Genomic DNA, 21,625 nt, shown 5'->3' on the forward strand with positions numbered 1-21,625 from the left:
TTTCTTTTTACTCATCTTTGTTTGTTCAGCCCAAAATTGTACATTACAAATTTGTCTCAGAGGGCTTTAGAGTCTGTACACATGCAACATCCTCTGTCCAGAAACCCTCACATTGGCACACTCCCTCAAAAAAAAAAAAAACAATGGTGGGGGAAAAAAACAAAACCTCAGGGAGAACAGCAGAGGATGGGATCCCTCTCCTGGGACAGACTACAAGGGATGTCCATCCATCTTCACACCGCTTATCCTGCACACAGGGTCGCTGGGGGGCTGGAGTCTATCGCAGCCAACTTTGGGGCGAGAGACAGGGTACACCCTGGTCGCCAGCCAATTGCAGTGCTAACACAGGGACATACAACCATCCACACTGACACAGGGAATTTAGAGTTACCAATTAACGTCATCCCATGTCTTCAGACTGTGGGAGGAAAACAGAGTACCTGGAGAAAACCCACGCAGACACAGGGTGAACATACAGCCTCCACACAGAAAGGCCACTGGGCAAAGTCAAACCCAGGACCTTCTTTCTGCAAGGTGATAGTGCTAACCACCACACCACCCAAATGTCATGAACAACATAAAATATTTACAATGCATTCAATTCCTAAGACATAAAAAAAACTCAAAATAATTTCAATCACAGGTCATACACCGATGTGAAATGAAGGGAAGACTTAACATCTATTGAATCTTGATGATTTTTTGGCATTAGCCAGAGCCAGGATGGAGCGAAATCAATCCAGCTGTACACAGCTGGAATAACTGCGCGTCCACGGGTTTCTTAAATAGACCACGGTATCGATCACAGATTTACTGATGAAATGGAGAAGCACGGCATATTTTTCACCGGCTGAGCAGCAACTAAGTATGGAAACTTATAGAGCTCCAAACTTTTCAAAAAAATCTTTTAGTGAGATTTTGTCGGGAGTGACCAAAATTTTGCCGCGCTCGCAGTCACGTGACTCAAATATCAGGGAATATGGAATTCATTTGGCGTTGTAGCCATGTTGTGCCCTGCAATCTAGTCGAATCGTTGATGAGGGCGGCCTACTGGAGATGGACAACATTGGTTACATTCTGAGAAGCAAAGACACAGCTGAAGGTAAAGCCCCAGGACATTTTGGTTTCAGTAGATGTTATTTCCTACATTCTAGTCGATTTCTGGGTGGTATGCTAAAGAATTGATTCTGATTCATCTGATCATGACTAGTAGGGCCTTCTAGACTTGAGCTGAACCTTCAGACAACTATTGTTGCGCCTTAATGACTGTCTATGTGCTACAATATGGCCTAATTATTAGACCTGTGTTTGAGATTTGATCCAGGTAAAAATGATTCAAGTAGGAAGTAAATAGGATTTGGGAACTTGGGAAATGGGAAAAACCATGTGGATATTTGTCTGATGCGGAACAATTTGGTATTGGATATTTTTTTCAATTTACAAATTAGGAAATATATATTGTGAAATATGTAGTAGGCAGTGTTGAGAAAGAAGTTCTTCAGAGGTAGTGAGGTGGCTCTTAAAAGAGCTGTTGTGTGAAAATCAGGCGGTTTAAGCTCGTTCCCCACCGATGCGACGGGCCAGCTGGATGTCTTTGGGCATGATGGTGACCCTCTAGGGGTGAATGGCGCACAGGTTGGTGTCCTCGAACAGGCAAAGACCCGCTCCTCTCGTGCTGGACTCCAGTTCCCAGTCGGTCGCGTCCACAGGCATCTGCGCAAAGGGAACTATGCCTAGGTGGCCAGCTGCTTCCTGGGGGCGGTGATACAGGATCAGATCTCCGGCTCCTGATTGGTGGAGGACTCCTCTTGGAGCTCAGCCGCGACTCTACAAGCGAGTCTCCGCTGCTCATTGGCGGAAAAATTTAAAAATGTCCGCCAAAAACTGTGAGCTCGCGCCCTCTGCTCTCGCGCCTGGAGCCTCTTCTCTGGTTGGTGCGCGCGTCAGGAACCGTCCCGCCCTTTCTGCGGACATATAAAGCAGGGTTTGACGCGTTCACAGACACTTCCTTCCCTGAAACTGTCTGACAATGAGCGGCAGAGGTAAAACCGGTGGAAAGGCCCGAGCGAAGGCAAAGACCCGCTCCTCTCGTGCTGGACTCCAGTTCCCAGTCGGTCGCGTCCACAGGCATCTGCGCAAAGGGAACTATGCGCAGCGTGTCGGCGCAGGAGCCCCCGTCTACCTGGCGGCCGTGCTGGAGTACCTGACCGCTGAGATCCTGGAGCTGGCTGGAAACGCCGCCCGCGACAACAAGAAGACCCGCATCATCCCCCGTCACCTGCAGCTGGCTGTCCGCAACGACGAGGAGCTCAACAAGCTGCTGGGCGGAGTGACCATCGCTCAGGGCGGCGTGCTGCCCAACATCCAGGCGGTGCTGCTGCCCAAGAAGACCGAGAAGCCCGCCAAGAAGTAAAGCCGGAGACCTCCATCCACCACAAAGGCTCTTTTAAGAGCCACCCACCCACACGAAAAGAGCTGTGATCTTCATAGGTTTTTTTGTTTTTTTCTCATTCCCACATTAGGTCATTTGTGCCACAACAACCATCCACTAATAATTCCATCTCCAGTAAGAAAAAATTTGTCTATTATGTAGTCTTACTTCTTACGGTCATCCTAATAAAGCCACACAACTCTAGCTTTACCGCTCAACCTGTTAATGTATCACGTAGAAAGGACACTACTGCAGCTGAAGCATAAAACAGTTTTAAATCCGACACTTGAGGATGTAGATGGATTCACTTTTAGAGAAAGGTAACAGGAAGACTTACAGGCAAGATTACAGAATGCAAAATAAGGATTTGACATTTTAAAGCGCCACAACTCATATTAAATATTCCTTTAGATGTATTTGTATTACATGTATTTGTCTCTATTCTGAATGAAAAAAAGGTGTGTGTCACGTCTCTACACGTCAGGAATTGAAGTGTTTGTGTATGTAATTATCAACAGGGTGCCCTGTGATTGTGAATGGTTTGTGTGACGGTCATTAGATGATTTCAGTGCATGCGATGATTTATACAACATGATTCTCGACAAATAAACAATCTTGTGTTAAGTCAAGAGCACTTAAGTTATTCAATCTCAACAGGGAAATCCGCATAGTTGCGATGTTTGTGACGCATGCGCAGTATCACACAGAAGGCAACCAATCACGCTCGAGCAACAGCACAGTGTACTTTGCATCTAGTTCATATATGAGCACCGTGCTGTTGAAATTGCGACATTCTCAGTTTACAGAGAAGTTTCCAATCATGCCTGAAGTTGTGAAAGCGCCCAAGAAGGGCTCCAAGAAAGCCGTCTCCAAGGCCGTCAGCAAGAGCGGCAAGAAGAAGAGGAAGACCAGGAAGGAGAGCTACGCCATCTACGTGTACAAGGTGATGAAGCAGGTCCACCCCGACACCGGCATCTCCTCCAAGGCCATGGGCATCATGAACTCGTTCGTGAGCGACATCTTTGAGCGCATCGCCGGTGAGGCCTCTCGCCTGGCTCACTACAACAAGCGCTCCACCATCACCTCCAGGGAGATCCAGACCGCTGTGCGCCTGCTGCTGCCCGGCGAGCTGGCCAAGCACGCCGTGTCTGAGGGAACCAAGGCCGTGACCAAGTACACCAGCTCCAAGTAAACCTGATCTAGACCGCCAACACAAAGGCTCTTTTAAGAGCCACCAACTTCTTCTAAAGACCATTTCCTGATGATTGTGTTTCAAAACGTGTGTATATCCCTTTGTATCTATTGATTTACAAAGGAATACATGTTTTCTATGTATTTAACTTTATTCAGTGTTACGGCGGAAGCCAGACTTTCACCAACATCTGCGGTTTCATTTAAACTTAACAAGAGGAAAAATTGGCTTTTCAGCTTGAAGCATTGCCCAGTGAGCACAAGACTTAACTTTAACGTTGAAATATGGTTGAAATGAAAGACCTCATTTCAACGTCTTTTCAACCCGCTAAAAATTGGATGAAACCTCAACGTGCCAGAAAACGTCAAATTTGTTGATAAATGTGTCATGTTGTAACGTAAGGTTAAAAGAGACTACATTAGATTTTCATAATATATATTGAACTGGTTGGCGAAATTTGGTCTACAAGAAGACTTATTTTTAACCTATTTAATATTTCACTTAAAACGTCATAAATATTAAACTACGGACTCACGTGTCGACGCCTGCAGAGCTTCGACCGGGTGCAGTGTTTGGTGTTGGTAATGTGTTAGGTTGCTACTGTACCTATACATGTTATTGTCTTTCCCATTTCATATTGAAAATACCTTTTTAAAGCAATGGGGGCTAAATACAGATTGCAAGGGAGCTGAATTCAACAAGTTTTGGTCTGTAAACGAGGGCCAAAACATTGTAAGTTACTGTGTGCTTAAAGCATGTTACTGTGTGATATACCTGGAAATGTTACTCCAGAAATGCCATAAGTTGCAGATGAATTGTTATCTTGTTTATAATGTAATAAGTAAACAGTCTATAAATTAGGGTTCTAACACACCTGCTGCTGTCATTATTAGTTTATTACTGTCATCATAAACCCAAAATATCATCTTTGCCCTTTCCTTGAAGTCTTTGTGCTTTCCCTCCTCACAGGTTTCTGTGGGTGGTGGTTGCATCTGATGGAGGTTGCATCTGATGACAGCTGTGCCTGCAGTGGTCCTGCCTTACCCCTGGCCTACTACTCTCAATATTAGAATCATTTCTGTCGTAGGAATTGGATGCACTGTAAGTTGTTCATACTCTGCACACCTACTTCTCTGCTGCTTTCCCCTCAGGTTTCTCCCGGGTGAAGGTTTTTTACATTTTGGGGGTTTTGGGACAGGATGTTGCATGTTTAGAAGTGTTTTGGCCTCAGTCAGCGTGGTTACATGGATTAGATTAACTGGCTTAGTCAGACTGAAATTGAATCATACCATCATGTAAAAACACTAAGTGAGGGAGGGACAAGTAGTTTGGCAGATGCAGAGCAGAGGTTGGGATGTAGGGTTTGACCATGTACTGGATGTAGACTGGACTTGATCCATTCACAGCACGGTTTTGAAGTGGATGCGGGCAGCAACCGGTAGCCAGTGAAGAGAGCGGAGGAGAGGAGTAGTGTGGTAGAATTTCGGAGGGTTAAAGACCAGTCAAGCTGCTGCATTCTGGATTCTGGAGCTGCAGAGGTTGAATGGCGGCAGCAGGGAGACCTGCCAGGAGAAGTTGCAGTAGTCCAGGCGTGAGGTGACAAGAGCCTGAATCAGTACCTGCGCTGCCTTCTGGGTGAGAAGAGGACGTATTCTCCTGATGTTGTAGAGAGTATCTACAGGATCGTGTTGTTGCTGTAATATTGGGAGTCAGGAAGAGTTGGCTGTCTGTATATATATATAAAGAAACGATCATTTTACACACGTTTACGTTAAAAGTCATATTGCTCAGGGATACTTCAACATGGGACATGGAGCAGCAAGCCTTGAACCCCCAACCTTGCCGTTCGCGGCACACCCTCTACCCCTGTGCCACGTCAACCGGAGAGCGTTCTCCAACAAACTCCTTCAGTTCCGCTGTCACAAGGACATCATTCCTGCCCAGAGCAATAACACTTTACAATAAATCATCCCATGATAATCATAAATAATGACCCTGTGATGTTGCTGCTCTTTCTATTGTATACAATGTGTATATTTTTATGCTATTTTCTTCCCTGTACATGCTGTATACCAAAACTTCGCGCTTGAGGGATCAAGAATCTATCCACCCTATGGTTGAACCGTGGCTTTCTGCAATCCGCAAAATTCTTTAATTTTTCAGAAATGAAACGCAAGCATTAAAAATGTGCCAATCAACACAGTCTCACACAAAGCTCTGAGCATTATTCATTAACAGAACTATGCATTGGAATCTGCATTAATGTTGATGTCCTATTTTCATCATTACGGTAATCAGCTCCTCACAGAGAGTGCGTGGCCCTTAAAAGGACCGTTTGGTTGTTTATAACAGAAGTTGGTGTTTAACCTCCGAAGCCGTACAGGGTGCGTCCCTGTCTCTTCAGGGCATAGACCACATCCATGGCGGTCACCGTCTTCCTCTTGGCGTGCTCGGTGTAGGTGACGGCATCGCGGATCACGTTCTCCAGGAAGACCTTCAGCACACCGCGGGTCTCCTCGTAGATCAGACCGGAGATGCGCTTCACTCCGCCGCGGCGAGCCAGACGGCGGATAGCGGGCTTGGTGATTCCCTGGATGTTATCACGGAGGACTTTACGGTGACGCTTGGCGCCTCCTTTGCCGAGTCCTTTTCCTCCCTTTCCTCTTCCGCTCATGTTGTCAGATAAATTTGAAACAAGATGGGCAAGTAGGCTTAGTTCACAGATTTTTAAACCCAGTCGGAGGACGTGATAGGAGACAGAGGCGGGGCTTGATCTTATTGCCATAGCGCCCTCTGCTGAACTAGACCATTAATAATCAACCTTCGTCACCTCTGTCATTGTGCCTCAGATACCTAAACATTGTCTCCGTTTATCTTGTTATAGATCATAAAGTGGAACATCTTTGACATAGTATGGTTTTGCTTCATTTTTTCGTCTCGGCTTCCTTGACCGTCAAGGATGCAATCTGAGGGAGGATGAGACAACCATCTGATGGATATACTGTGTTACACAGTAGTGAAAATGGGGGTGGAGGCTCAGGATAGTTAAACTGTGTCTTCCGCCATCTAGCTGCAAGCAAAACCAAAGCAGACATTCTGTAGGGGCCATTATGTGTTGTTGTTGGCAAAGTATATTTTGTTTGTTAGACTGTATTTGTATTGACACTTTGGACACTAGGTGGCGGTGATTAGGTGCACATGGGTGTACATAAGGGACGTAGGTGACGGGAAGCGAGGGACAGGTAGGGGAGCACCAGACAGTTCTCACTAGACCACGAAGACAGACCACCATCAATAGGAGCACGTTCAACGGGTATGTTCATCTGTTTATACAATTGCCTGCAATAAACTACAAACCTCAACCACAATCATCGCTGGAAAATCTTTTGTGTGTCTGCATCGAAACATCACTCCCACCTGTGCCTGATGGCAAAGAACAACAACGAGACAGCTAAAGGGGCAGCAAACCTAAGATTGCAATTAGCCAATCTGGTAGAGGGCCGCACAAAAGGAATGAATAACTTTTACGTTTTTCATGTCAATGCTTTTTCATTTTAACACATTTTAAGGCGCTTGTCTAACGGAAATGAGCAAAAAATCCGACAGCGGGGAGAGTTTACTTTAAATGTAACGTTAAGTTATAGAATTCACTACCGATAGAAATGTTATACTATAAAATATGAGATGACATCGTAGTTTGACCGACGTCGTGTTATTTCAAATTCACATAAGACTTTAAACTGCTCTTAGTGATAACGCTAAGTCCCCCCATACAGCCCCTGAGCCAGACTCTCACCTGAATCCCCCCTGAGTCCATGTACTGTTTTTATAAACATCAATGTACCAACACACATTTATAACAAAGACAAAACGAGCAGCTCACGTTCCCTGGGGCCGCTGCGCCGTTAACGGCAGCTCGTCTGTGGTTATCAGTCAAAAGTCACTTCATGACTCAACTTTCATACTCTAGAGGCTGACTAACATCCTACTGAGGCTGAGACGGTTTTATATGTAGTTTATACTTTATATTATGTAATATAATTATTATTATATTATGGATCAAAGTGAGCTCAAGTAGTCAAAGCTGAAATATCACTTTCTAAGTTAGAATGTTACAGAATAAATACACAAAGAAACTTAAATCACTTTGCTCCTTTTGTTTTGTTGTGTGATTATAAACTTTACATTTAGTTGTGTTATGGACCAGGAGGAAGCAGCATCAAGCTGAAGGAGAACGATGTGTGTGGTGACATTCAGCTGCTGTAACTTGGACATATTCCGAAATATCTTAAGGTTAAAATAGCTTGTATCCTGTTCAATAGAAAAATAAGAAGTCCTTGCATACAACTTAATACATGTGTTGGTCAATTGGTTTTTAGTAACAACATTGATGGAATCTCCTCTGCCTTAATATTGTTTATATTACTTTTAGCTGAAAGTAATTTTATATAAAAAGTATTATACATTACCATTACATTAACCGGAAAATGTTTGGAAAATTATCTCAGCGTGAAATATATCATACTCCGGAGGAGAAGCGTATCTTCCTAAATTAAATTAAATACGAAGAAAATGACCTTACTTATCGGTACTTCATACATTTTTCGGCTTTTAGGGCGTTTGTTTTTAAGCCCAGCAGGTTGCTGGGCAACGGGCAGGAAGTCCCCCGCAGGCCAGACCGCCCCACTTCAGAGACCGCTCGGTTCAGCCTACGCGGTTGCTGCCCAGGTCTGCGAAGGCTGCTGAAGGATGCAGCCCAGCGACTTTGAGACACATCGACAGTCTAACATGAATACGGTGCGTAAGGCAAACATGGTTAGGGACCCAAAGGTTCGCATTTTCACCATAAAAAAAGCTACAACCCCCTGCAGGAATCGAGTTACGGTATAAATGAAACCGGTATAGGTAAAAGTAACAAACAACTAAACAATGCTTTTTTTCTTTGAGTATTATATTCTGATTGAAAGAGATAATACCCCCCCCCCCCCCACACCCCCCTTCTATAAAAATATTTTAATAATGGGATTTTTCCGGTTTTTCTCTTATTTAATAACGCATTCTGTTATTTAAACGTTTTCAGCAAACGCCTTTGTCAACCAGTTAATCATATTTTTCATTTTGCAGCATTGTGCACCACAAGATCTTTGCCTTTGCTGTCAGAGCTGCAAATATTTCAAATCCCTTCAATATTTTCTCTGTCTATTATATTGTGTGGAAGTTAGACCACACCCAAAGTGCATGAATGGCCTGTTTCCCTGCTGGCTAATACACCACCTTCAGAGGGAGTTAACTGCGCAGACAAGATCGTTGCGTAACCACATGAAACAACAGCAGCCCGCAGAGTCGCGTCCTGTGCGCGGTGGTTTCGTTCATGACGGGAGTTTAATAGTGATTCCGATCCACGCTTTAAAAAGCAGCGATATGAAGGTAAGACTTGTTCTTTATTTTCAGGTTCACAAGAAAACACTTGGGAGGATGAAGACTAAGTGGTTGGTTCGGTACCAACTTCTTCACTCGGGTCGCCTGCATGTTCTGCAGGACGCGTCACTCATCGGCCCGAGCAGCCGCTGCGCTTCGGAAAAAAAAACGAGAAAAGATGTCGAACGCTTTTATAAATGATTGAATTTTTTGTTATTCATTTTGAGTTTCGGACTACAGGTTAAAAGATTATCTATAGAAATAATTAATACAACAAAAATAAAATGAGTAGTTTTTGAGAACCTGTAGAAGTGTAAAATGTTTGGGATATTGGTCCTTAATTATAAGGATAAATATCGTTGACACTCTATGTTCATATGTATGGAACAATCTGACGAATAATTGAAGAGGTTTAAGAATCTATATTTCTTTCTGCAATGTAGTCAAGTAGAAGGTGCATGGTAAAAGAAAATGCCTCTGATTTTTAACTACAGTATCTGAAAAAAAAAAACATTTCTCTACATCATATTGTGTAACTGGTTATCTGTATTCACCTCTATTAACAAGCCATGCCAATAATTGTGTCAAACTATGGAAAAAGTTTAGCACTATATAAACTGATATTTTGGTGGGCAATTCAAGCCAAATCCTGGAAGAATTGCCTCTCAAAGTGTAACCTGTTTCTGTTTGATTTTCCCACTCACCCACAGGTGAGCAAAATATAACTACAGGAGTCAGCATTCAGAACCGAGAAACACTCGCAGAAAGCAGTAAACTCTTCAGTTCAGTCCCTTCCACCATGTTTGCGTTAATAATACTGCTGTTAATCTGCGTTGTCTTCATCGTCGTTCAACTCAAATCCCGAAGGCCCAAGAACTTTCCACCAGGACCCCCAGTCTGGCCGATACTGGGGAACATTTTGGACCTGAGCCTGGAGAACCCCCTGAAGGACTTTGAGAGGGTAAGACAGCTGAAACGGACGATGTGGCTCTTCCAATACATTCTCTTGTAATTGTATGAATGTAATCACTATCACAAAATGTGTTGAGAACATTTCAACACTTAAACGTTTGGCAAAATGTGAAAAATAAAAACGTGACAAGTCTTTAAGTCTCGAGTCATTAAGCTTCTATTTTACTCGCAATAGGTGATTACGTATGTTTTCCCTGTACAGAGTTGACAGTCTGTGTTCTTAACTACTGGACTATGGCCAACCAGTAGCTGAGGTCACGCATTATTAGGTGTTGTCTAACTTGCACACAAAGTAGTATTTGCAAGGCCCAAGGTCAGGTGCTTGATGTAATGTGCTGTTAGTTGTTTTAATTTTTCTCCTAATGTTTTCATTATGTGATGATTCTCATGAATTACATTATTTCATCTTAATTTGTTGATGAGTTTGTTTAAGCTCGTCCAATATTTTCAACGCTGCTAACCTAATTTCCCAGGTTAGAGGATAAAGATCTAACTATATCAGAAAACGTGTTGTTTTGATTATATTGAATTGTTGGAATGTAAATAACCATCTAAAGTTAAATTATTTAAAACACTACCATGCCATCTTCTTTTCTCCCAGTTGAAGAAGACCTATGGAAATGTCTATAGTTTATTTCTCGGTCCCAAACCAGTAGTAGTCATGAATGGGATGAAGACCATAAAGGAGGCTTTGGTGACCAAGGGTGTCGATTTCGCTGGAAGACCCCAAGACCTGTTTGTCAATGACAGCACCCAGAGAAAAGGTAGGACATACATGATGTTTCAATGAGCAGCTAATAAATGTATCGTCCATCATAGCTTATTTAAAAAGAGCAACACAACATTCCAATGTTTGCTTATCTTTGTCCATATAGAGATGGGACAGTCACCAGTGTAAGTATATATGTAGTGGCCATTTGTCCTACAAATCTTTAAAACAAAGAGCCACTGGCTGCACCTACTGCTTTGTTTTTGTCAGGCAGCAATAAAGTGGATTGTCAAGGCAATCGATTCCTTTTGTTTACATTCATTTGCAGAGTCCGCCAAACACATACAATAAAACTTGGCTACCTTCCTATGCAGTGCTCTGGCTCGCTATCTCGCTGGTAAAAAAAAATATTAGTCACCCAGGTGCATGCTGGTCCTACCTGGCTATGCCCTTAAGTAACCTGCGGGTGCCCACAGTATTACCTAATTACTACTGGTAAAAAAAACTATTAGTCACCCAGGTGCATGCTGGTCCTACCTGGCTATGCCCTTAAGTAACCTGCGGGTGCCCACAGTATTACCTAATTACTGCTCCACTTAACCCAACTAACTATATTTTAGAATAAATAACTGGATTATAGCTCCCACAATATATGTTATTAAAACAAATGGTAAATGGACTCTACAACACTTTTCTAGTCTTCCGACAACTCAAAGCGCTTTAACACTACATGACATCATTCACCCGTTCCGACTACATCTACACACTGTAGTCACAGCTACAGGAGCAATGTTGGATTAAGTGTCTTGCCAAAGACACATCGACATGGGGGGTTAGCAGAGCCTGGGATCGAACCACCAACCCTCTGATTGGAGGACGACCGTGCTCCCCACTCACCCACTGTTGACAAGGGTCAATGTGCAGTTTTTTTATTGCAATTATCACAAAGTACGTTGAAATGTGTGACCTATTCAACAGCATGATAGGAAATATTGAGAAGGTAGAAGCAGGCACCTGAGCTATACAGTATATGAAGGTCACTCGGAGACTATAATCATCTTTGTTGAATGATCTGGCTCATGTGGGGGCGGCAATTCAGCAGTATGACTAGGACGTAAACTCCAAAGTGCCTTTTAAAGGTGATAAATCCCACACTTACCGGTAACCAGTGAAGGGAGGCTTAAACCGGGGTTATAGGATTAAGTTTTTGTTTAATACAGAGCAGCTGCATTTGGTTTGAAGGCACCTCTCTAATCAAAAGGAGGGAAAAAAAGAGTCTTATGTAACTGATGTATGTTTTACAATTCAGTTAACCAGAGAAAAAGAGGCAGAGCTGGAGAGGACTTATCGCCTTTCTTCATCAAACCTTGACCTCCATTCATCAGTCATCAAACTTGTATGCACTTGTCCTGCAGTTGCCCACTCACATGTTAGGCGACACTCTATATTATTCCAACAACCAAGTCTTTTCTGAAAGCCATGTTGTTCCTCTTTTTGTTTACTTAAAGTCAAACTCCATTCAATTCTGTTGGCTGTAAAAGCCCTTTCATTGCACAACATTACACAATTAGTCCAAATGCAAACGAGATGGTGACACGCAAAGTCATTCTAGTTCTTATGTAAGAAAGTAAACAACATGGTCTTATGCATTGAAGGAACCATCTATCTTCTCATTAACATATTGAGGAGAGGAAAAGATAAATCATGCTAGAAAGTTAACAAGCTCTGGAGAAACTCTGCTATAATCAAAGTACTGTAAACCCTGATATCTTGAGACATTTCTATGTATGCTTTTGTGCCACTCTGCCTTTTACAGGAGTGATTCTGGCAGATTACGGTTCTAGTTGGAAGGAGCAACGTCGCTTTGCTCTGATGAACTTGAGGAACTTTGGAATGGGGAAGGACAGCATGGAGGAGAGGATTCATGGAGAGATACAATATACTGTGGACACGCTGGAGAAGAGCATTGGTATGTCATCTGTCCTCCCATGGATGGCAGCGTTCACTTTAATCAGGGACACTGAAATCAAATTACTAATATTTGATAATGTTACAATGTGGAGCTCGATGAAATTGCACTTTCTTGTTTATTATTCCTTTGTCTGTATTCTTATGGTTGAAATGCACTTATTGTAAGATTCTTTGGATAAAAACATCAGCTAAATGACATGTGATGTAATTTTGCCTAATGTGAAAGATAGATTATTTTTGCTTGTTAATTGGTAAGTTAATTTTGTTGCACAATACTGTGTTGTACTTAAGTGGACATTTTGTCTTCTCCAGGCAAATCCTTCAGTCCTCAAAACATGTTTCACAATGCGGCCTCCAACATCATCTGCCAGGTTCTATTTCGAAAACGCTTTGAGTATCAGGATGAGACTATGAAAACACTTGTTCAATGCTTCACCGAGAATGCCAAGATAGCCAATGGGCCATGGGCTATTCTGAGTAGGCATGCTTCTGCCTTCAAATGTCGCTCAGAAATATCAGATACTTCTGACTTCAGTTAAGCTTGCGGCTCAGTGGAGCCGTACTTCAGTGATCGGTGGTGATTAGAGCCAACTTTAGCAGGCTAAGATGGTTGTTAGCAGGTATAACGTTTACCACATACTCAGCCTTTTTGTTTTGTTTGTCCGTTGGCCCAAATCAAGAAGCTACAATTGGAGCTAATGGTGGTGTTGCTTGCAAAGCTGACAATTGTCTAACCGCGAGAGTTAAGCCTAGTTTATGCATGCGCGTTTTCAAGAGCCCCTTGCGTGCCTTTTTTACCCCTCCTTGCGTGAGTCGACACATTTTTCTAGACTGGCATCAAAACTACGCAAGCCTCCTGCAGGCCGCAAGGCTGTGATTAGTCTGCTAACTACATCGTTTCCGGAGTCTCAGTTTCATAGCCTAATACTGCCATTATTAAAACGAAGATTTTTTACGAGAGAATGAATCAGATTGAAGAGCTTTTGTCGGAAATATCCGCAAGAAAAAAAAAAGAAATCCGCAAATATGACCACTTCTACAACCCGTCATTGGCGGATTATGGCGGACCCGTCGCTGGCCTCCAATTCATGGATGGAGATCTCCGCAAACGTTGGTTTGCCAGTCGAGGGGTGCACAAAGACGTAACTTCAGTCCAGAATTTCCCAAAGCCACACTAAAGTAACTGATGGTCCGAATAAACTGTGCACCTGCATCGTAAGCATGGATTGATGTGTATCCTTGCAAACCTACTCGCCTTGACTCACAGAAGAGTTGTTTTCCTGCAAAGCACAGAATCTTAGCCCATATGTGATAATAAAATAATTTGTTCAGACTGATTCATGCCAAGATGCAGAATGTTTGATATTGAATAATCTAAAATTGCGTGTTCTTTTCATTTACACAGCTTTATGACTCCTTTCCTTTGATCAGAAGCCTGCCACTGCCCTTCAGACAGGCCTTTAAGAACGTTGAGGTAGGTTAATCTCTCTCTCTCTCTCTCTCTCTCTCTCTCTCTCTGCATTCATTTTGTCAATTAAAAGTAGATTATAAATTATGAATGTTGACGTGAATGTTTTTCAGACATGTCAGAAGATTGCAAAAACTTTGATGAATGAGCACAAGCAGACCAGAGTGCCTGGAGAGCCGCGCGACTTTGTTGACTGCTACTTGGATCGGCTGGATAAGGTGAATCATTGAACACAGAAAAGATGGGTACATTTTTGAATAATGCAAACTTGTTGTTTTTTGGCAAAAGTTTAGGATTGGGAGGTGGGGGAGGTGCAGGGGGTTGGGTGAACTGGCCAGCCAGCGTTTCTGAGATAGGACTGAGACAAAGAGAAAAGGCGATGTCATGATTTTGCAGCAAAACATTTTAGATGTGACGTGTCGAGTCTTGGTCAATCAGCATTAAAATGTCTTCAGCGTCTTCATTTCTCTCCAATTTTTTGACGCAACCCCTTATGACGGTATGATTATGAACAACTTAATATTGCCCTTAAAGTTTGAAGTTTCACATTTGCATTGTCATTCTCCTCTCTCTAGCCGGGTGATGATCGGTCGTCCTTTTCAGAAGCGCAGTTGACTATGTACATTCTGGATCTTCACTTTGCTGGGACTGACACTACTTCCAACACTCTCCTTACTGGTTTCCTCTACTTAATGAACTACCCACAAGTACAAGGTATGCAAATACTCTACAAAGGAATGCTCATAATTGTTTGTATCGTAGATTCTTTTATACAGAAATACTTTTTGTAAAAGTCCTGAATTGAAAAGGTATTTTTTTTGGAACACGTATCAATTGTCTCATTAAATTAATGTCTCTTTCTTAAAAAGGGACAGCACAGCCTTGGGGAACTGTTTACCGGTTAAGTGTCTTTCCCAAGCACACTGTGGCATGCTGGTTGATGATGCCATGGAGGGAACTATTGCGCTTCCGAATTGATGTAAATCGACCCTACCTCTTAGCCCTAACCTATAAGTGACAAGATGCAACTTTTAGCTACAAATATGCAGAAAGCTCTCACTCCAGTTATGAATGATTAGTGTAGTGTTTGTAATAGCAATAGATCAAGTGTGTCCCTGCAGTAAAGGCTTTCATTTTTTCCCCCTCAACAAATTTCACCTTTGAGACAATAAGATCCACCCTCACGAGTGTACCACGGGTCATTGTTAGAGGCCTTTGGCAAATTCCAGAAAGACAGCCTCTTCAACAGAAGGCAGTTTGAAGTAGGAAATTGGCAGGTGTAAATAATTAAATCAACGATTGCTGAATTCCATTGGACTGCTTCAGTTTCAAGGCTGTAGTTAGTAGTTTAGTAGTTTCACCGACGCGATCAGTTTGAAGTCTGGTTTCTCATAAATGTCTTGCCCGGTATATTTCTTTGTCAAAGTTGAAAGAAGCCATATCAAAGCGATTTCATTCACGCTACATTAACATTAATGTCGACAGATATGTAAAATATGAATGTCTACATTGTTTGGGCTAGAGCAGAGACACCTACTTGCGAACAAAACCAACTAACCTTGTTCACCATTCCCTGAAAATCAGGTCATTTCCAACATTGAAAAAAATTACATTACATGACATTTAGCTGACGCTTTTATCCAAAGCGACTTACAATAAGTGCTCAGAAGACTTTTTAATGACTTTGTTATTTATCGGTGACGCCACGTATTAGGATGAATTCCCCTCCACTATTGCATAGGTTTAACATTGATCCACTCCTATAATACTATTTTCCAATTTATCAAAAATATTGCAAATTTGTATTATCATCCTTCATGTTTCTGTCAGAGCATTTGTCAGCAGGAGATAGACATGGTGCTGGAGGGAAAGGATCAGGCCAGTTCTGAGGACAGAAACAACATGCCTTATGTGCAGGTAAATCTCACACTTTTCTCATAGCCAATAAATCTTGGATTCAATATGTTCACCCGTGGGTACATCCTTGGGATAAATTCAATTCACATTTCACATATATACCAATCTTCGTGCCAGTTCCCATTTTGCTGCTTTTTTTGTGTGGCTGATCTTTTGAGAGCCGGTGTTTAAGTATGGGAACATGATGTTTAAATATTTCTTCATCCAGGCCGTAATCCATGAATTCCAGAGAGTAGCCAACACTGTTCCACTCAGCGTCTTCCACTGTACAACTAAAGACACAGAGCTCAATGGATATTCCATCCCCAAGGTAAGAAGCAACTGGTCCTGTCTTTTCTGTCACTATTGTGTAAAACAATGTAGGCGTCTCTGCTGGGAATGTACATCTCTGCAAATTATTCATTCCTCTTTTTATTCATGTCTTGTCCACAGGGTACTCTGATCATCCCTAATCTCACCTCAGTGCTGAATGAGGAGGGCCAATGTAAATTCCCAAATGAATTCAACCCTGAAAACTTCCTCAATGACCAGGGAGTTTGTGAAACCAGAGGCCTTCATGCCTTTCTCTGCAGGTGTGTATGTTTCAATTCTCGTCAAATCAATTATCTTCATGTAGACCAAAATCACAAGTAACGAAATGGCCTGAGGTGGCTTCAGAATCTGTATAACATGCAACACCGGTTGTCATGTAGAACGTGTCATTGCATTATAAATATGTGTAACACTAGCTTTATAGTGGTGCTTTTAGTTTAAGAATAAATACGAAAGTGGGATATTAATGAATCAGTTGGTCTAGCGTGTCTATTTTTTGTTATACTACACACCATAATTTTGCTGTGGAACAGGTGAAAACTATTACGTGGCATGTGTAGCAATGGTCTTTTAAAATTAGTATTTTGAGTTTAAATTGCTCATGACTTTAGTCAATTCACCAATAATGTACATGGTCGAATGGTTTATATTAGCAATACAAAATATTGTTATTGTTTGATCAAAAAGTGGGTGCACCAATCTCAGAGGGGTTGAACGGCACAGAGAAATAACTACTAACAAATGACTTACAAACATGTTCAGTTTAAGAATCTGTATTATGGTACCACCTTGTGGTAGCAATGGAAGATGTCATCAGCAGAACGCACCTCCGATGACAAGCACTGCATATGATCGATTATTCATGACAGCTGGAAAAAAGTAACATGCACATTAAAATATTTCCTGCAATCTTTCAGCGGGAATAAGATGTTCTGGACAGTCAGACACCAAATGCCCTATGTGCAGGTATGTTCTGGATTATTTCACTGAGATGTTCCGAGGTACCGTTTGGTGACAGCGGTGTCTTTCATGTAGGCAGTCATTCATGAGATCCAGGGAATGTCTGACACTGTTCCCCCTCAGTGTTTTCCACTAAATTGATAATGGTCACGTTAAGGAATGAGTTCTTTACAGAGAGTGAGGTGGCTCTTAAAAGAGCCGTTGTTGGGAGTAGAATCAGGGTGTTTAAGCTCGCTCACCGCGGATGCGACGGGCCAGCTGGATGTCTTTGGGCATGATGGTGACCCTCTTGGCGTGGATGGCGCACAGGTTGGTGTCCTCGAACAGGCCCACCAGGTAAGCCTCGCTGGACTCCTGCAGAGCCATAACAGCTGAGCTCTGGAAGCGCAGGTCGGTCTTGAAGTCCTGAGCGATCTCTCTCACCAGACGCTGGAAGGGCAGCTTGCGAATCAGCAGCTCCGTGGACTTCTGGTAGCGACGGATCTCCCTCAGGGCCACGGTACCGGGCCTGTAACGGTGAGGCTTCTTCACGCCGCCGGTGGCCGGGGCGCTCTTACGAGCGGCCTTGGTGGCCAGCTGCTTCCTGGGGGCTTTGCCTCCGGTGGACTTACGAGCGGTCTGCTTGGTTCGTGCCATAATCGACTAGTGTCACTCTGATTAAGAGAAGTGAACTTTGAGAGGAGACACCCGGCTCTTAAAGTGTGGACCGGCTGAGGAGCGGTGACGCTGATTCAGACCTCCGGCCCCTGATTGGTGGAGGACTCCTCCTGGAGCTCAGCCGCGACTCTACGAGCGAGTCTCCGCTGCTCATTGGCGGAAAATGATTTAAAAATGTCCGCCAAAAACTTTGAGCTCGCGCCCTCTGTCTTCCTGTCTGGAGCCTCTTCTCTGGTTGGTGCGCGCGTCAGGAACCGTCCCGCCCGCTCCGCGGACATATAAAGGAGGGTTTGACGCGTTCACACACACTTCCTTCCCTGAAACAGTCTAACAATGAGCGGCAGAGGCAAAACCGGTGGAAAGGCCCGAGCGAAGGCAAAGACCCGCTCCTCTCGTGCTGGACTCCAGTTCCCAGTCGGTCGCGTCCACAGACATCTGCGCAAAGGGAACTATGCGCAGCGTGTCGGCGCAGGAGCCCCCGTCTACCTGGCGGCCGTGCTGGAGTACCTGACCGCTGAGATCCTGGAGCTGGCTGGAAACGCCGCCCGCGACAACAAGAAGACCCGCATCATTCCGCGTCACCTGCAGCTGGCTGTCCGCAACGACGAGGAGCTCAACAAGCTGCTGGGCGGAGTGACCATCGCTCAGGGCGGCGTGCTGCCCAACATCCAGGCGGTGCTGCTGCCCAAGAAGACCGAGAAGCCTGCCAAGAAGTAAAGCCGGAGACTTCCATCTACCACAAAGGCTCTTTTAAGAGCCACCCACCCACACGAAAAGAGATGTGATCCTCCTGTGTCTATTATGTGGTCCTACTTATTAAGATAATCCCAATAAAGTCACACAAGTTAATGAATACCTCACAACCTTTTAATGTATCGCGTAGAAAGGACACTACTGCAGCTGAAGCATAAAACCGTTTAGACATTGTTTGACACTTGATGTAGATGGATTCACTTTCAGAGAAAGGGAACAGGAAGACAAACAGGCAAGATTACAGAATGAAAAATAAGGATTTGACATTTTAAAGGAGCCACTCTTATTCAATACAAATATTAAATATTCCTTTAGAATTTAAATTGATTGTAGCATGAGATGGGTAATATAAAGGTTTCAATAACCGGATGCTCTTTCGCAGGCTGTGACAATCAAAAACATGTTTTCTACTTTACGCAACATTTGGATGCTTTTGTATAATAAAGATGTATTATACAAGATTTCTTTGTAGAATAGTCTCGCAGGAAAAAAGCTCTTTAAGGAAGGATTGAGCCTTTAATGGAGGTGTTTGTTCTTCAGACTGATATCAGCTCACTTCTTCTTGGCTTCTGCTCCACATAATTGAGGGAATGTTTTGCCATTTGTGCCTTATCTGCTCCATGTTGAAATAGCTTCACACCTAGTCTACAAACTATTTCCTGATGGGTTTATTTTTTAAATGTATTATAACAGTATTTACTTGGAATTGTCCTAATTCTTACAATCTTATACATGTTTAATTGAAATGTACATTTTCTCCATTTAAAACAAATGTTCAGTGATGATGGATGGGCCAAATTCTGGAGTCTGAGCAACATTTGGATATCAAAGAACTGCAGGTGTTGTCCTTGAATAAGTAAAACCATATTTTCTTATAAAATGGTCTTTAGAAGCTCATGTTGGCTCGAAAATAGTGGATTTCCTAAATTTTCCCACCAGCAGTTGTATAGTTCAATTAAATACAGTAAATTAAAATAATTTTAAGAAGTCAAAACACTATAAAGTCTGAAAAAATAAATAAAGGCAAAGCTCTTTGAGGAAGGAGTGGGTGGCTCTTAAAAGAGCCTTTTATGGAAGTGTTTGTCACATCAGTTTACTTCTTCTTGGGTGCTGCTTTCTTGGCTTTGGGCTTAGCGACCTTCTTCACTGGAGATTTCTTGGCTGCAGGGGCCTTTTTCACCACCTTCTTAGGGCTTTTGGCCACCTTTTTGGGGCTCTTTGCTACCTTCTTGGGGCTCTTGGCCACCTTCTTTGCCGCTGCGGGTTTCTTGGCCTTCTTCGGTGACTTAGCGGCTACAACTTTCTTCACTGCCGCTACTTTGGGCTTTTTGGCCGCTGCGGGTTTCTTCGCCGCGGGCTTCTTGGCTTTAGGAGCGGTTTTCTTTGCCGGTTTGTCGGCGGTGGTCTTGCTCATCTTGAAGGAGCCGGAAGCCCCGATCCCCTTGACCTGGACCAGAGTCCCCTTGGCCACCAGGCTCTTGATGGCGGTCTTGACGCGGGCCTTGTTCTTGTCCACATCGTATCCTCCGGCGGTCAGAGCCTTCTTGACGGCGGCAGCAGACACGCCGCTCCGCTCCTTGGATGCGGCCACAGTTTTCACGATGAGGTCAGAGACGCTGGGGCCGACCTTCTTCGGCTTGGACACCTTCTTCTTGGCTGCTTTGGGCGCGGCGGCGGCTGGAGCTGGAGCTACTTCTGCCATGTTGTCCCGTTGTTGTGCGTTTGTGTCGTCGAGGACTCGAGAGAGTGAGACTGATGAAGAGCTCAAAGCAGCGGACTGAACTTAAACGCACCATGAGAACCGTAGAGACTCAACCCAGCCCGGCGCTCCTCGTGCAGTCTGAAAGTCGAGTCACTTGTGTTTTCTCTCCACTGATTAAAGACTAAAAACTAAATGTGCATCAGGTGCTGGAGGCTGAAGGTGGAGGAGCCGATAGCGGACTAGTTTCTCTTCGTGTTCAGGTCACGTAGAGCTCTGATGATCGATGCGTTTTGTTTGAGGAGCCTCCAAACATCACCTACTCAGCGCCGTGGACAGCAGTGATCGGCGGCTTTTCCCACTCATTTCTCTCTTAAAAGTATTTAAAATACATCAAGTCTCCATCAAAATTGGGTTTCCAAACTATCCACATGTTGGTTCATGGTGTCAACGTAAAACAACCATCAGATGTTGATCAGTATTTAAAAAACTGGAGTTTTTGTGGAAGCAGCAAACACAGTGATGGTGGTTACAGTTCAATCAGACCTCCCATCAGAGCTGCTCACTGTGGACATTTCTTCTGCTAATAGTACCTTTTACTATACGCAGTTACAACTTTTTATCATCAAATATACTGACCCACTAATGTTAGTTTTTTGGGAAGCTTTCATATGCATATAGGTCTATTATTGTAAACCATTATTTATATTGTGTTGATGAATTCTATCAGCACAGATGCAGTTACATTTTGGTGAACATAACACATGTAATCATTATTATACTATCATAAAGTTACGAATGAAGTATTTCTATGCCAACATTCAAAGGAGCTGCTCACTGTGGTCATGTCTTCTGCTAATAAATTGTATTATAAATAGTATAACATATTTGAATCATCAAATATACTGAAAAACCAATGTGGCCTTTTTTTTGGAAACTCGAACGTTGCAATAACACTGCTATTGTACCACTGATGGTGTGTAATAGTATTCAGCTGATGAAGGAAGTCAGCACTAAAATTTTGAATTTTTAGTGCTGTCATTATTATATTGTCATTATTATGTATGCAGATCAACTGTGAACAGCGAAGAACATGACTCACGATTAGATCAATGAACAACTTAATAACTCACGGTGCATCTACTTCAGCCCAAAAAACAAGCTGT

General features: G+C 43.2%; 4 protein-coding genes and 2 pseudogenes across 7 annotated transcripts; 4 read left to right on the forward strand and 2 right to left on the reverse strand.

Moving 5' to 3' along the window:
- Window positions 1-2,029: 2,029 nt before the first annotated feature.
- On the forward strand, window positions 2,030-2,450 carry LOC144390868 (histone H2A-like). The gene has a single exon (XM_078097334.1). The coding sequence runs from the start codon at window positions 2,030-2,032 to the stop codon at window positions 2,411-2,413; it is 384 nt and encodes a 127-aa protein (XP_077953460.1). The 3' UTR covers window positions 2,414-2,450.
- Window positions 2,451-2,471: 21 nt separating this feature from the next.
- On the forward strand, window positions 2,472-3,642 carry LOC144390867 (histone H2B 1/2-like). Its single transcript, XM_078097333.1, has one exon. It carries the CDS (start codon window positions 3,108-3,110, stop codon window positions 3,621-3,623), a length of 516 nt encoding a protein of 171 aa, XP_077953459.1. The 5' UTR covers window positions 2,472-3,107; the 3' UTR covers window positions 3,624-3,642.
- A 5,271-nt stretch (window positions 3,643-8,913) lies between these two features.
- On the forward strand, window positions 8,914-16,709 carry LOC120809083 (cytochrome P450 2F2-like; annotated as a pseudogene). Its single transcript, XR_013454657.1, has 10 exons — window positions 8,914-9,050; window positions 9,752-10,002; window positions 10,615-10,777; window positions 12,539-12,691; window positions 13,006-13,165; window positions 14,098-14,167; window positions 14,275-14,379; window positions 15,992-16,078; window positions 16,287-16,388; window positions 16,511-16,709. The product of XR_013454657.1 is annotated as a cytochrome P450 2F2-like (transcript).
- A 438-nt stretch (window positions 16,710-17,147) lies between these two features.
- On the reverse strand, window positions 17,148-18,025 carry LOC120809070 (histone H3-like). 2 transcript variants are annotated; one of them, XM_078097335.1, is made up of 2 exons: window positions 17,590-18,025; window positions 17,148-17,259 (listed from the first exon to the last, which is right to left on the reverse strand). In XM_078097335.1, exons 1-2 carry the CDS (start codon window positions 17,984-17,986, stop codon window positions 17,204-17,206), a joined length of 453 nt encoding a protein of 150 aa, XP_077953461.1. In that variant the 5' UTR covers window positions 17,987-18,025; the 3' UTR covers window positions 17,148-17,203. The 2 variants fall into 2 exon arrangements, with proteins under 2 accessions (XP_077953461.1, XP_077953462.1); XM_078097336.1 differs by lacking the exon at window positions 17,148-17,259 and adding an exon at window positions 17,292-17,482.
- A 265-nt stretch (window positions 18,026-18,290) lies between these two features.
- On the forward strand, window positions 18,291-19,211 carry LOC120809302 (histone H2A-like). Its single transcript, XM_078097337.1, has one exon. It carries the CDS (start codon window positions 18,341-18,343, stop codon window positions 18,722-18,724), a length of 384 nt encoding a protein of 127 aa, XP_077953463.1. The 5' UTR covers window positions 18,291-18,340; the 3' UTR covers window positions 18,725-19,211.
- Window positions 19,212-19,813: 602 nt separating this feature from the next.
- Window positions 19,814-20,518, reverse strand: LOC120809296 (histone H1 pseudogene; annotated as a pseudogene). The gene has a single exon (XR_013454656.1). The product of XR_013454656.1 is annotated as a histone H1 pseudogene (transcript).
- Window positions 20,519-21,625: the final 1,107 nt, after the last annotated feature.

This window comes from Gasterosteus aculeatus, chromosome Y (assembly GCF_964276395.1).
Source record: "Gasterosteus aculeatus chromosome Y, fGasAcu3.hap1.1, whole genome shotgun sequence".
In the NCBI taxonomy this organism is placed as follows: domain Eukaryota; kingdom Metazoa; phylum Chordata; class Actinopteri; order Perciformes; family Gasterosteidae; genus Gasterosteus; species Gasterosteus aculeatus.